The sequence below is a fragment of the Anneissia japonica genome, unplaced genomic scaffold (assembly GCF_011630105.1).
Source record: "Anneissia japonica isolate Jap-2015-1 unplaced genomic scaffold, ASM1163010v1 scaffold5262_len82832_cov119, whole genome shotgun sequence".
Taxonomy (NCBI): Eukaryota; Metazoa; Echinodermata; class Crinoidea; order Comatulida; family Comatulidae; genus Anneissia; species Anneissia japonica.
Window position 1 is genome coordinate 19,204 of NW_022751919.1, and position 14,414 is coordinate 33,617.

At 33.4% G+C, this 14,414-nt stretch overlaps 1 protein-coding gene across 1 annotated transcript in view; it reads left to right on the forward strand.

Moving 5' to 3' along the window:
• Nucleotides 1–10,748, forward strand: part of LOC117121884 — a 22,218-nt gene extending 11,470 nt beyond the window's left edge. The window contains exons 3-18 of the mRNA XM_033267271.1: nt 1,560–1,662; nt 2,281–2,446; nt 2,893–2,993; nt 3,078–3,343; nt 4,273–4,428; nt 4,636–4,725; nt 4,820–5,014; nt 5,099–5,344; nt 5,578–5,775; nt 5,864–6,028; nt 6,243–6,539; nt 8,201–8,284; nt 8,810–9,023; nt 9,312–9,362; nt 9,453–9,812; nt 10,164–10,748. Coding sequence (XP_033123162.1) covers nt 1,560–1,662; nt 2,281–2,446; nt 2,893–2,993; nt 3,078–3,343; nt 4,273–4,428; nt 4,636–4,725; nt 4,820–5,014; nt 5,099–5,344; nt 5,578–5,775; nt 5,864–6,028; nt 6,243–6,539; nt 8,201–8,284; nt 8,810–9,023; nt 9,312–9,362; nt 9,453–9,812; nt 10,164–10,450 — 2,979 coding nt within the window. The 3' untranslated portion in view covers nt 10,451–10,748. The remainder of the gene's footprint in view (nt 1–1,559; nt 1,663–2,280; nt 2,447–2,892; nt 2,994–3,077; nt 3,344–4,272; nt 4,429–4,635; nt 4,726–4,819; nt 5,015–5,098; nt 5,345–5,577; nt 5,776–5,863; nt 6,029–6,242; nt 6,540–8,200; nt 8,285–8,809; nt 9,024–9,311; nt 9,363–9,452; nt 9,813–10,163) is intronic.
• Nucleotides 10,749–14,414: the final 3,666 nt, after the last annotated feature.

The following is a 14,414-nucleotide window of genomic DNA, read 5'->3' on the forward strand; positions in this document are numbered from 1 at the left end:
TTATAGTCCTTATCCGAGAAGACTTGTTCTACCACCAGAACCATAGGCGAGCGTGCCGTTCGAACCAGCGCCGATATTATGGCTATAGCTTGCGGCGCCCCTGCTAACCGCTCGGCCATTCGACTCTCCAATGAAGTATGATGTACATACTCAAAAGGTGGTCACATAATAACATAACAGTAACTAAAACTCTAAATCTAAATTAATCAACTGCTTCTTCACTAAATATGATAGCATTGGTTACTCATAGCTTTCTTAATGTATAAAATGAGGATTATGAAATTACACTGTTTAACGTCTACAATAAAGATTATAAATCACAGGAATTCTTATTCTCATCTCACAAGTATACATGTGTGTATGCAACACCTTGATGTGATCTCTGACCTTGAGAATGTCATTTGCTATTAAGACACAGAGGACGCTGTCTAAGACTAAGAGATTATCAAAAACATTACATAAACATAGTAATATTAATAAAATACTATAATTTATATTAATACATAAATTTTGAGTGTTTTAATAATTTTATGATGATGATGCTTCCAATAATAATATTGTATCCGTTTATTGTTTTCAATGTTTATCAATAATTTACTTTGCCTTTTACTGTCTGTCCATGTCTTTCATTGTATGCAGCAGGCAAAAAGAATTTATTTCATCACATGTTTGGTTAATGATAATAAAGCAATCTTGAATCTTAAATATTTTATTAAATGAAGGTATTGCAGTTCCATTTGTGATGTGGAAGATAAAAATAAGACCAATTCAATAACAATTTGCTTACAGCTTGAGCTGTGGCTGATCTAGGATTAAAGAATGGAGGATGGCTAGGTAGTGTATACAGGTTGTTCATGGAGGCCTCGACCCCAGAACTTTCCACATCCTGAGGTCTGTTAATGATGTTGAAGTCTCATACAAATAAATATAATAATTCTGGCTTTTCTGTTGACAGATAATATCAACAAGACCAGATGAAATTATTTGATCATATGATGATAATGATTACATAAACAGCAGCACAGTATCAGTAGTGGAGTCTAATATGTGAGAAGAGAGTCCATGGCTGGGGTGAATGAGGGTGGGAATGAGATGAGCTTAATTGTAGGTTATTTGGTGAAATGTAAACCACTCCACAAAGCATCTTGAGTTTATAAATGTTAACTTTGTTTCTATTACTTGGTATAAAGGGATTGCTCTAGTCTAGGCCTATGTATTTTTGTGGGAAATGTTATCCATCCTATTCACTTTTCCCCATCCTAGATCTATCCTTGCTTGAGTTTTTTAAATTGCTGTTGTTGCTGCTTGATTGATTGACAAAGATTTTGAAGACCACCGGTACAGTAATATTAGCACAACAAGCGATTGTCTTATAATCAATACTTATGATTGAATCTTTGCAAGATATAAAAGAAAATTGCTGCACTGATATGTACATATAATATTTCTTTTATGATAATTCTTGTGATTATTTTTGCCTGATACTTTCTATGAAGTATTTTGAAGTAGAATGATTGATATTGATTTGTTTTAAGTTTTATGTGTTATTATTTTTACAGACCAATCAGACGCCACATGATCTCTATATAAATAATAAATGTCAGAGGTATGATTCTACAAATAAAGAAAAACACAAGGAAGAAGTCTTGCAACTTCTGCAAGGTGAGCAGTTTATACAATTTAATTATTCATGTTATTGTTTATTACCTGTAGGTCAATGTTATTTTATTTCCTGCTTATATTAATTGGATAATATTGATTTATTATTATCTGCTGTAAACAATGTTGTGGGTCATTTCATTTAATATTTGTCACAAAAAAAGAAACAGCAAGGAACAGCACAAACAAAGATGAGACGGGACACACCAAAAGTGAACTTTTAAAGTTGGGGTCCTTTATATCACCAAAATAATTTTGATCTAGAATATCATAAGAGTCAACTTCTAAATGTTATTATTATTATTATTATTATTATTATTATTATTATTATTATTTGTTTTAATACAGTATTGTTGATGATGATTATGACAATAACGGTGAAAATGATAATATTTTTAAGACAATAAGCAAATCATCTTATTTTTTATAAATGATTATTTCCCTATATCCATTTCTATTATAATAATATTTGAAATTTTATAATAATGAGTCATTTGCCTTAGGATTGTGTTTTCTTAATTATTTTAACTTTTAAAAAGATTTTTATTCACATGTAACCTGTTTATGTTTTTTCTTTGTACTTTTATTGTTAAAAAACAATATTTTGCCTTTGTAAATTAGACTTTGGAGTTCCAGAGGTAATTTTAGCCAGAGGCAGTGAGGCTCTGAAGGTTTTTAATGAGGAATTACAAGAAGGAAGGATCACAGTAAACCATGCACGATTAATGGTGACTGGCAAAGAGGGGGTGGGAAAGACTTGTTTGGTAAACACTCTGCTTGAAAGAACGTAAGTTTCTGAAGTGCTGTATCTGTCAATGGATTTCCAATATAAATGTTGCTGTATTGCTGTACTTTTTTATACAAGTATTGTATTTTATTTGCTTTCTATATATTAAAAAAAAAATAGTGTGATGCCACGTAAATATTATTGTTTCAAACATGCATGTACTTAATTGTCATTACCCATACATCCAACAGCATGTTTTGTTGTATATACTGTACTATAGACTATATGTCGGAATTTATATCTAACACCTCTTTTATATATATATGTTTGACTTTTTAAAATTGTTCATGCGATGTAATATTGAAATGTAGTTTCCTTTCTGACAATAAAGTTATCTTGTATCTATTCCTCCATGTAACCACAACTCAATCATGGCACTTAAATACTACAATATGTACATATACAATTCAAAAATTCAAGCAGTAATTAGACTGTTCTTTCCACAGATTTAATGAAGAAGAACCATCGACTGATGGAATAGTGTTGACCACTGCTTTTCAAACTGCTGATATAAGTAGTGTGTGGAAAGAGGCAGAGGACATGGACGGTATGACAAGAAACAATTTAACTTTAAAATTCTATTCTCATTTGTTGTGACTCAAGCTTTGATGAATTTCTTTATCTTTTATAGAATGTGATCGGATCAAAGATATATTTGATAATGCATTAGAAAGTAAAGTTGCCGAGAAACTGAAACAAAAAGGAAGACGAGTAGAGGCAGCTGAACCAGTACAGGCATCAGCAGGAAAGTCAACACCTGTACCTCCACTTGTACACGCCCCTAAAAAATCAAATGTCTTTGTACGTGTATTTCAGCGGTTAACTAAAAAAGATGGTCGCAGGAAACCAGTTACCTCCTCTACACCTGTATTGCCATCTGTGCATGTTCCAGTTGAGGTAGGACATAATATAGTAATAGTATGTGTGTTCAGAGTGTCTTCAACAGATGATCAGATAAATTATTACAACTGTGGGATTTAATGACACGTTTTTAGTAGATTTGCATTATTTCAGCCTTCGTCACTGAGACTCAATGTCTCCCACAGCATGCATTGTTGTTCTTCTGTATATTGCCTTGTAATATATTTCAAGTTAAAATAATTGTGTACACCTCTGTCGCTATATACCTCTGGTTAACAATTGATTTGATTTAATATATTTTAAAATTCTGAACAAAACAATGTACTGTATGTAAACACTCATTTTTTTCTTGAGCCATCAGAACAATACAGTGTAAACATAATTGTTTTTGCCCCAAGACCTTTACTCAGAAATACAAATATTGTATATCATTGGGGATAGTTTTCCTATTATATTCCTAGTGGGGGACTTCTTTGCAAATTATATGGATGTACACTTTTGCAGTGCTTTAATGCAATAGTATAATAATGCTAAAATATGTTTATTAACCGACTTCATTAAAATATAATACACTATCATTTTTTTATCAGGAAAAAATTATAAAATTAAAATTATTAATATTGCATTATTAAAATTAAAAACAATACAAGTATAATTGATAATTTGTAAGTAAGAGATTATGGCATTAAAACATTTGGAAAACTAACATTTTTTAATGTTATATCCAACAACTAGCCAATAAAATGTAGCAGTTATGTAATTAAATAATAATTATATTATTTTAATTCAACTAAAGACTAGATGATATATTTCCAAGAATACATAGGATAATAAGGTAATGAATGTCAAAATCATCTTGTTAGTAATGTTTTCTAATATTTGAAAATAATTACATTCTGTGTCTTTCCATAGAGAAAATAGAACAGTTTCTCTATGGTCTTTCTAACATGATTTTTAATTAACAGACAAAGGTCAATGACCCAAGCCAAGCACTGCCATCAGAAAGGCAAAAAAGAATAATTGACAGAATGATTGGAATGGCCTCTGCATCAACTAGTAATGAGGACATGACTTACATTTGGGACTTTGCTGGCCAGCAGCTCTACTATATTACACATCGAGTAAGTACTCAATTTAGTTGTATACTCTACTAATAGGATCTGTGGCAGGATTCCCAGTGTAAGCAGTAATCCTTCCCAATGCCGGAAATATTTTCTTGCAATTTTAACGTCATTCATTTGGATGAGATGATTTCTGAAGAACAATTACAGAACCTATAAGAAAAGTTAGATCATCAATTAAGAAGAAATTTTTGCATTTTCTTTTAGATATTCCTAACAAGTGAAGCGGTGTATTTGATTTTGTTCAATTTGATGGAAGGTATGCACGACAAGGGGAAGTGTAGAGTCTCTAAAATGGTAAATTTTTGTTTCTTTATAATGGTGGTTTTGTGGATGTGAGTGCTATATTTAAACATTCATGTCAAAATCTTGTAATTTTTTTCTTCTTCAGGAAAAACAAGATGTGATGACATATGATATGACAAATGTACAGATTATCAAATACTGGATGAGGTTGATATTTACTTATGCTGTCCCTGTTGAGTTACAAACACAGGCTACGCTGCAAGCCAAGAAACCTCAAATTGTGGTGGTTGGTACTCATGGCGAGAGCCTACAGGGTACCGCTGAAGACAAGAAAAAGAAGGTAAAATATAATCGGAACTTGTGACATAATTAATTGATTATTAACATTTTGAATATTGTGTAATGCTCATATATTGTTATTCAGATTGAAGAACAGTTTGGTATAATATTTGAAGAAATTGAAGGCACTCCATATGAATGTCACGTGGTGAGGAAAATGTACGCCATCGACAACAAGTTTCCAACGCAAAGCGAGATGCTGACAACACTTAAACAAGATGTTGGTGGATTTCTGAAAGCAATGCCCAAAACCATCCCACTCAAATGGCTTGAATTCCAGCGTATTTTGCAGGAGAATGGTAGGACAGCAGTGCGAATGAGTTATTCTAAGGTATGTAATCACTGCCTAAAACGTTTATAAACATTAGAAACAATTGTTTAATACTTAACCCCAACTCCCTTTCTGCCCTTCCCCTCTCCAAAGGACACTCCATTTATTATCCATCCAAGAAAAATGCACTCTAAAGTGCCCAAGCTTACCTTTCTAATGGTAAGCAAAAGTGTTCTGTTTACACTTCACATTTTATTTTATTTATGTTATACTTTTTAAAATTCTATATTAAGGTCTGTGAAGTTGCCACTAGCTGCGGAATTTCTGTGAAGAATCTGATCCACACCCTCAACTACCTACATGATCTTGGAATCATTTTGTACTTTGAGAACAACAAACTACTGAAGGACACAGTGATAACAAACCCACGGAAGCTGATTGACATCTTCAGGAAAATCATCACAGTGGTGAAACCTGATGACATTGATAAGGTGAGTTAAGTAGAAATTCCCTGCCTGACGTCATGCATTCCATACGATAACAGTGTGATAACATGTTTGAAATTATCATTATTTTCAGTGGGCTTCATTGATCAAGCTGTGGAATAAACTTGATAATGAAGGTATTCTGGAGGAGAAGTTAGTCAGACATCTTTGGAGAGATGAGCTAAGCAAAGATGAAACTAGCTTTAAGGTCTTCTTGGAATTAATGAAGCAGTTTGGACTGCTCTGCGAGCAGATCAAGGTACTGTATTTAAAGTTAATTTTTTCTGACAACTCAATGATGAATTCAAAAATGACAATTTTATCTGCATTACATGACGTTTATACTGCTGGAAAAACTTATCTCAATCAAAAATATCTAATGTAATATATCTAACTGTAAATGTGGTTTTTTTTTTCATTTTCTGGAAATTTAAGCAATTTGTTGAATTTGGTATCCTATAAATTGCTTACAGAAGAATGATAAGAGCACACAACTCTCGTTTTTTGTACCCTGTCGATTGAAACATAGCAAGAACAGCATGATTATTCAGCCAGACACGGATCAGATGGTGTCTATCTATATGGCCTCTGAGGATTTCCTTCCCGATAGTATCTTCCATCCTCTGGTTGTCAGTTTAATTGTAATGGTACAAGACATGGGCTACACGGCTGAAACAAAATTGTACAAAAACATGGCAAGCATCGGCCTAGGACATGATCACAATCTCAAATTAGGTCAAGTAGTCATTGATAACAAGCCCTCGTTAAAGGTAAGATGCCATTTGATGTTATCAATTCGTTATTTAAACAATGTGTGATGAAGTAATAAATCAAAACAGTAATTGTTCAATAATAAATAGTAGTGCAGAAATGTTAAAAATATGTAATTAGTCAGGGGGCAATGTGCATGCAACCCCAAAAAAGATAAAAATGTTCCACTGGTGTAGGCCTAACCCTGTCTAGTACTACAATGGAAAATTTTAGGGCAGCAAATAGAACTCGATTAGGCCCACAAAGTACACATAGGTCTATTAACCTATGATATGACGAGTCCTAAACAAAATAAAAACTCAATTTTTTTATCCCAAATGTGTATAAACACTACAGTAATTTCTTTCCACTAGGCGAATTTGCCTAAAATGCGATTTTGTTTTTCACATGCATGGGCAGTTCAATATCTAACTACGAAATTCTTCACTACGTATGCTAATGACTATGAACATAAATTCATGGTTCGCACTATTGGGCTGACTGCATAACGTTTTTTGTGCTAGTGGTTTGTGACATTAAAACGGAAAAATGTGCAGTAAACACTAGAAATGTTATCACACTCTTATTATTCTTAATAATAAGACGAAAAACTTGGTTAATGAGATAAAAAGCACTTAAAGAAATATAGATTTTTTTATATTAAAAAGTTGGGGAAAATACAGAAAAAGGGTAGATAGTTGGAATTATCAAATATCATTGACGTTGGGCTCCAAACTCTGCCTGACCAAAAAAAAAATCCTCAAACAGTATTCTTCCGTTACAGTAAAGTACTGGGGAAATGTATAGTCAAAGCAACAGCCTAATGTGAATTAATGGGTTTTAAATGTTATCAGGCTACTTTCTCATAATTCTGTTTAATAATTTCAGTGGCAGATCCAGGAATTTGAAATAAAGAAGCCCAGAAATGGACATTGAGAAATGGAGGGTCTGTCCACCTCACCCCCACCATGGTTGGTGGTGAGGTAGATAAAATTTACGAATGATACCACCTATAGGTGGCCGAAATGGCACTTACAGAGTTTTTTGCTTATACACATCTCATTTTGAATATTGTGTAATGCTCAAGTGCTGTTTTATATAACATAATGAAAATGAAACAATGTGTAACAAGAAATTAAGTTACAGACAAACAAAGTATTATCTTAATTATGATATTGTACTTTATTTTGTCAAATCACGATACAAAATTAAGAACTCAATCGTGCTAAAAAAGACATGAAAATACATCACAAAACACTAGAAACACTGGAGCAGCGCTGGGAGCTTTTTCCCACACTCCCACCCGGGGCCCTGTCCGGCCCTGCCATGCTGGGGGCCAAGGGCCTTCGGCCCCTTCATTATGCCACTGATCCTTTGTAGTTTTGCGTTTTCAATTTTTGCACCTCATTACCCCCACCCCCAAGATACAAACTACGCTACGCCCCTGCTGTTGCACAATATAATGTACTAGATTATATTCTTCTTCGATCCCTGAAATTGAAAAAATATGACATGGATCTGTAACCTAAAATATATGCAAGTATTTAATATTAAATCTTAAAAATTAAAAGTAAATTTTAATTACAATTATCTCTTCTAAAACCCCTAGTTGCTTGAATGTGATTTTTAATTACTGCATTATGTTACATTACAATAAAAATATTTGGGTTTGTATTATTAGCTGGAGATATCACGCATGGCTGAGGTGGATGAGGATGGTACAGAGACATCAACAGGTGAACCCAGTCCTCGAGTTTGTATGCAGGTAATTTACTCATTGTTTTACATACAAACACAAATAAATAATAATTTTTGTAATAATAATCAAACTAATAATAATAGTAATAATAGTGTACATTTGTTATGTGCCAGTATCCAGCAAAGACGCTCATGGTGCAAAATGATATGGCAAATGTTATTAACAGTCGGTAATCTTAACTACGAATGAATATAACAATAACCGTAACCATGGTGGGGTAAGCTTCTTGGGTGCCTTTTGTTACCCAAGGCAGAATACTTAACTCACTGAGACAAGGAATGTCTTGAGTTTCCATTTATGGGCTGCCTCTTAACGGGGTTCCACACCGCTGCCCTTAAATTTAATGATAATGTTTTGAAATAAGAAAAATCAATTGATAGCGATGAAGAACAACTTTAGTTGATAATGAGAGATTTAGAATCATGGACACAGTTCCATTCCATCTGGAAACACGATTAATTTTGCATAACTAATGTTGCTATAATTTTGTTATGATTTAAATTGTTCATTGTTTTGGTAATTCTTTTTAAGATGTTAGAGTTTCTGGAGCAGGAATTGAAAGTGTTGACATCAGGAATGAAGCACACAAATTATAGGTTCCATGTCCTTTGCTGGAGAAGGTCACAAGAAATGCACTTCCACAACTTGGAAGATTGCTTGAAGAGAAAGTCCATCCGTTGTGGCGAAAAATTGGTTAAAACAAGCAAACTACAGAGAATGTTCAGGAATATAAAACCAGAGACAGGTGAGTAGCATAAACTGAGCAAACCCACTATCACGGATGATGAATCCAGAATTTATTTTCAAAAGGGGGGATTGAGGGAATGTATTTGTACCATGTCATTTGTACGAATTGAAATTGAAAAATGTTGTGTCAAAATTGGGCAGAGTGGTTGGTGGTGGGGTGAATTGTTTCACCCCTGACCATAACGTAACAGTTTAATATGTGGTCTGAATAAGGCTCTGATCTGAAAAACAGTTTCAGTTAATTTAATCAAGTACTATTAATGTTTCATTAATTTATTTGTTGCAGATTCTTCAGTAGAAGCAGCAAGTCTCAGAGATGAACGAACAGCGCCACCAGGTAGGTCTTTCAACATTATCATTAGAATTTTGTGACTCATGGATTATATTTTCATTTTTTATTCATTTTATACTCTTATTTTTATTTTAGATGAGACTTTTGGTTATCTGGAAGATAAGCACCTGGCTCTTATCGCCAAAGGCATGGGACGGGAATGTAAACAACTGGGTGTCAGACTGGGGCTCAGTTGGAACAGGATCCAACAAATATGGAATGATAACAGACGGTTGACAGAGTCCATAATGGATATGCTTACAGAATGGAGGAAACAACAGAACTACGAGACAAATCAAGTTGAAATAATGCACAGGGCTTTGAAGGATCAGGGACTGGCCGAGCTTGCCAACAACATTTTTGGCTCACAAAAGTCAGACAGTCAGTCATCCAGTTTAAAAGCAGTTAAAGTACTTACTAGTCGACAGTTACATCACAGACACCAGAAATATGATGGTAGGTAATTTATCCTGAAAGTGCAATCTATCAGAGCAGGTTGTTTGACTTTAAGGATAAAATACTATGGACATGTTTTCCTAAATTTTTCTGATTTCCATAGATGATGGAGTCTTGAGTTTACAAAATAATTTTTCAGTTATTTAAAAAGGATTGTCAAAATAACACAATCTATTATATACATTTCTTAGATGTAATTTTCAAAATGTTTCATATCAATACAAAACAACATCCCTTCAATGCTTCTGTTATTATCATCTTTTCACTGTGTAAACATGGCGCATTCTACCAATCTCTTCCAGTTACTTCTGTCATGGCCAAGTTTTAATATTGATGTTTACTTTTGTTTAGGGTACTTAGCAGACATTGACATGCAATTTATTGCGAAGGAGCTTGGCAAAGACTGGAAATCCTTTGGCAGCATCATTGGTCTGAAGGAAGCTGAAATAGAAAGAATTGAGATGGACTTTTCACCACCAACTGTAGACGCAAGTCTGGAAATGCTGGTCAAGTGGCGAGAAAGGCAGAACACTGAAGTAAACCACCTTGGAGAGATGTGTGATGCATTGGAAAAACTTGGAAAGGCAGCTGTTGCTCAAGCACTCTGGGAGTACTACCAGGAAACTTATAAACTATAATGCAAGAACATTTGTATGTATGCGTTGGTGACGAAATTTTCAAAAGACAGTTACACAGTGATTAGGCCAGGGGCTAGTTCCTTCCCTCCCTTCAGCGAGAACAGGGCCCCACTACTGCATTTACAATTCTCAATAGAGTTTAATGCCACAGCAAATAATGACACCAGAAGATGTGATATAATATAATTAGGAAGTAAATGATGTGATATATTATACAGTATATATAGGGAATACATGAGTTAGTATTGTACATTTTGTAAATATTGAGATATAATATATTAAATATATTACAGTATATTGTTGTTTAAACATCGAATCATATTTTTGTGATTGCCAATTTGCTTTACATGAATTATATATTTTTATTATCGCAATAATTAAAATACATTTATAATATAATGCAATTATAAATTACACTTTGTCATTTCATATTTATATATTATTGTTTATTTTGTAACTTGTAAGTTTTAAGTAACATTTTTAATACTGAAATGCTAAACATTTTTTATAAGATTTTTAAAATATTTTTAGAATGTCATTTTCAAGAATGAAGAAGGATATCCTAATTTGATTGCAATGTTTTGATTACATATCTTGGTTCCTGTATATTTAAGATACCACAGCCTTCCTAATCATTCCAGTAGGATGCAGTTTTCTTTCACTATAACAACTTTTATTCAAAAATTGTAATTCAACTGAATACCATTTACTGTAGTTTCAACAATGCTACCCAGAGGGATAGTTGCATTGCGCCACATTTTCAAGGCAGTCGAAAATGTACCGAGTATAAAAAAAAAACCAGTAATCTATCAGTATCGGACAACACCCTACAATACCAAAGCTGTGATCCAACTGGCTCTTCACCTTGACACTGTCAGCTGTTATGGCAATACCCATACCCCCACCTGGTCCATTTTTGGTTATCTTTGCTACAACACAGAATGGTCAAATCCTTGTCCCTGTTTCAAACTGTAACAGGTACATACACATTATTGATATCGCAAAGTATGAACTGTTGGCTTATTACTTATTGTGTATAGTATTTTCAAGATTATTATTATTAATAATTCTTTATTCGTTCTCATTCTACTTGGAAATTTGAGCGTCGCCTGATTTATATTATTATTTGAAATGGTCAATTTGAATTTGTTACCATTTTTATTTATTGAGGTTATCTTTCTATCAAATTTGTAAATTACATAATTAGGCTTTATTTTTGCAAATTGCAAGTTTTTAAATAAAATAAAAATTGATAAATTGATTGATTGGTGAATGAATGATTCTTATTGTGCTGTATGCATTGGCGTTTGTGAACAGTGTTGCTAACCAATCTGAAGATATGAGGAAGCGTTTTTTGAGGCAGTTTTATATATGTGCCCAGTTAGGCTACCAGGGGTTGTCCACTGGGGCCAGAATGTGAGGACTTCCACCTCCCCTCTACCTTTCCAGAAGCAAAAAGCACAATTATTAACCTGATTAAATAAGGTTTTCAAATCTATAGGCCTAGTCATACCTTCCAGGGATTTGGAGGTATTTTTTTGTTTGCCGTTCATTATAAAAAATATCTTAGGAATATTTCCCCTTCCCAACGGGCAAATCACCCCTATAGATGACTTTAACAGAAATGTATAGAGATGTTGACATTAAAAATCGTTCTGCAAGTATTGGTTTTTTTACTGCATGAAAGATATGTTGAGTCTGCTAGACGCATACCAACTCGTTGAAAAACTTATACTGTTAACGAATTCACTTGCATAAACACCGTGATTTGAATAAACTTCCCTTCTAAAACGGCCTCTTCTAAAAATCCCCCTCTATAGCCTTATTTATAATAAATGGATGATGGTGATAATGTTGACAATCATGATGGTTACGATGATAATTATGGTGATGATGGTGGGCCAGCGTTTGTTTTTATTTCATGCTCAGAAACTCAATTAACAATAGAATCTACATTTTTAAAAAAACCAGGAAATTACAGGAAAAAAATTACATAATATTAAACATTCTCAAATACAAAGAAAAACATCAAAAAGTAAAAAGAAATTACAGTTCAACCAAAAAAAATAAACAAATAAATAAATTAACAACAAAAGAAAGAAAGATATCTCCAATCATACAATGAACCACATGAAAAACGAGAAATAATAGTAATAAAGATAATATAACTGATAAGGTTAGAGTGCATTGGATGACCCTTTAAACCACCGGAAGTTTGTTTCCAAAGGGTCCAGAAAAAATATTAATTAAAAGTAAATTTTAACAAAAGTAAACAAATATGTAAATAAAGTGACAAAAAAAGTACTGATATATTTTATGAAACAACATAACAAGCATCTTAATCAAATATAAAGTTTCTGTTGTTGGGACGAATACATTTTAACTTTGTTTTAAAACACTTCTGACACCAATAGCCCTAATATGTGTGGGTAAAATACGTGTTCCATAAATGTATACTGTTAAAACCAAAAGCGGTGATATAAGTGTTTTTTTTTTTTTTTATGCCCCTTGGAAAATCTGAGTGTCAATCGGAAACCTTTCTAAACTCATTTAGCATTCTGGTGCAATACCATGATATACAGGTATATTAAATATAACGATTTAGTTGTATTGCTTTAAACGATATTCAACATTTAGAAAGCCTACTAAATGAAGATAAAAAATACCATTACGAGCCGTAAGAAATAGTTTGACACTAGTTTTTGGCCTGATCAATTCACCAATGTCGTTGGTATGCCAAAATTGTTCTTTTGAATCAACATTTTATTAAACACAATTGCAGTATGGCCTGACTTAAGCTTAACTCTCAAGCATCCAGGTCCGGCTCTTCTCAATGTCTACACTATGTCAGCACACACACCCACCCACAGCCACACACACACACACACACCCACACCCACACACACACGGAAGGGATATTATAAAGCTAGGCTCCGGAGTAAAAATTTGTTTTGATATGTGCAACTGAATTTACTAAGCCACAAAAAGCATTTGAAGAAAAAATCGGGAGCGGTTAATGAGACATATCTTGGAATATTTCAAAAATGGGGAAAAGGGGATTAGTTATACCCCTTTCCCTCCATGTGATATTAAGAATTTATATTCATTCACATGTATTGTCACATTTTAAAAACGAATGCAAGATAAATCAAGCAAATGCATATGGCAAATAGGAGGTTCAAAATAGGATGTCTCCTATCACGTTTAACTCCTTTTACAATTAGTACAACAAATATATAAAACATATTAAACGTTTCATAAATTATCAACACTGCTAGAAGAAATTACATAAGATTAAAAATCATTCAGCAATATACTGTACTTTTCAAGTAAATGTATTTTAAATCAATGTATTAAATATCGAGAAAGTTGATTCTAATGCCCCTTTATAACATATTCTTAATTTTTCTATAACGTGGTACCTGGCTTTACATCAAGAATTTTAAGTTTATAAAATTGAGGGGGTAAATGTGCTCTAAAAACTGAAAAAGTTATACATCTAGCATGGAGGTATTTTATATCTAGCGACCATTTTCGGGGGAATTCAAGATACAAGGTACGGTATGACACAAAACACTTCCCCATGCCTCAATTCCATAAATAATATTTGGATAAATGAAAGAATTATAAAGCATAATTAATGTTTTCATAGGAACAAAATGTCTTAATCTAAACATAATTCCAGATTTTTTCATGAATATTTTGAATGTGGGCTTTCAAGGTGAGAAATTTTGCAAATTAATTGGACCAATCTCTGCCGGCCTTGCTTAGTTACGCCAGCTTGCACTGTTGACAGGTTGTGAAGTGTCCCACGATGTTTCAGCGCAGGTGCGAGGCTGAGGCTATCGGCACTGCCGCAGTGCGAAAAAAGCTGCTGTTTTCTATCGGCACTGCCGCAGTGCCAAAAAGCTGCTGTTTTCTATCGGCACTGCCGCAGTGCCAAAAAAGCTGCTGTTTTCTATCG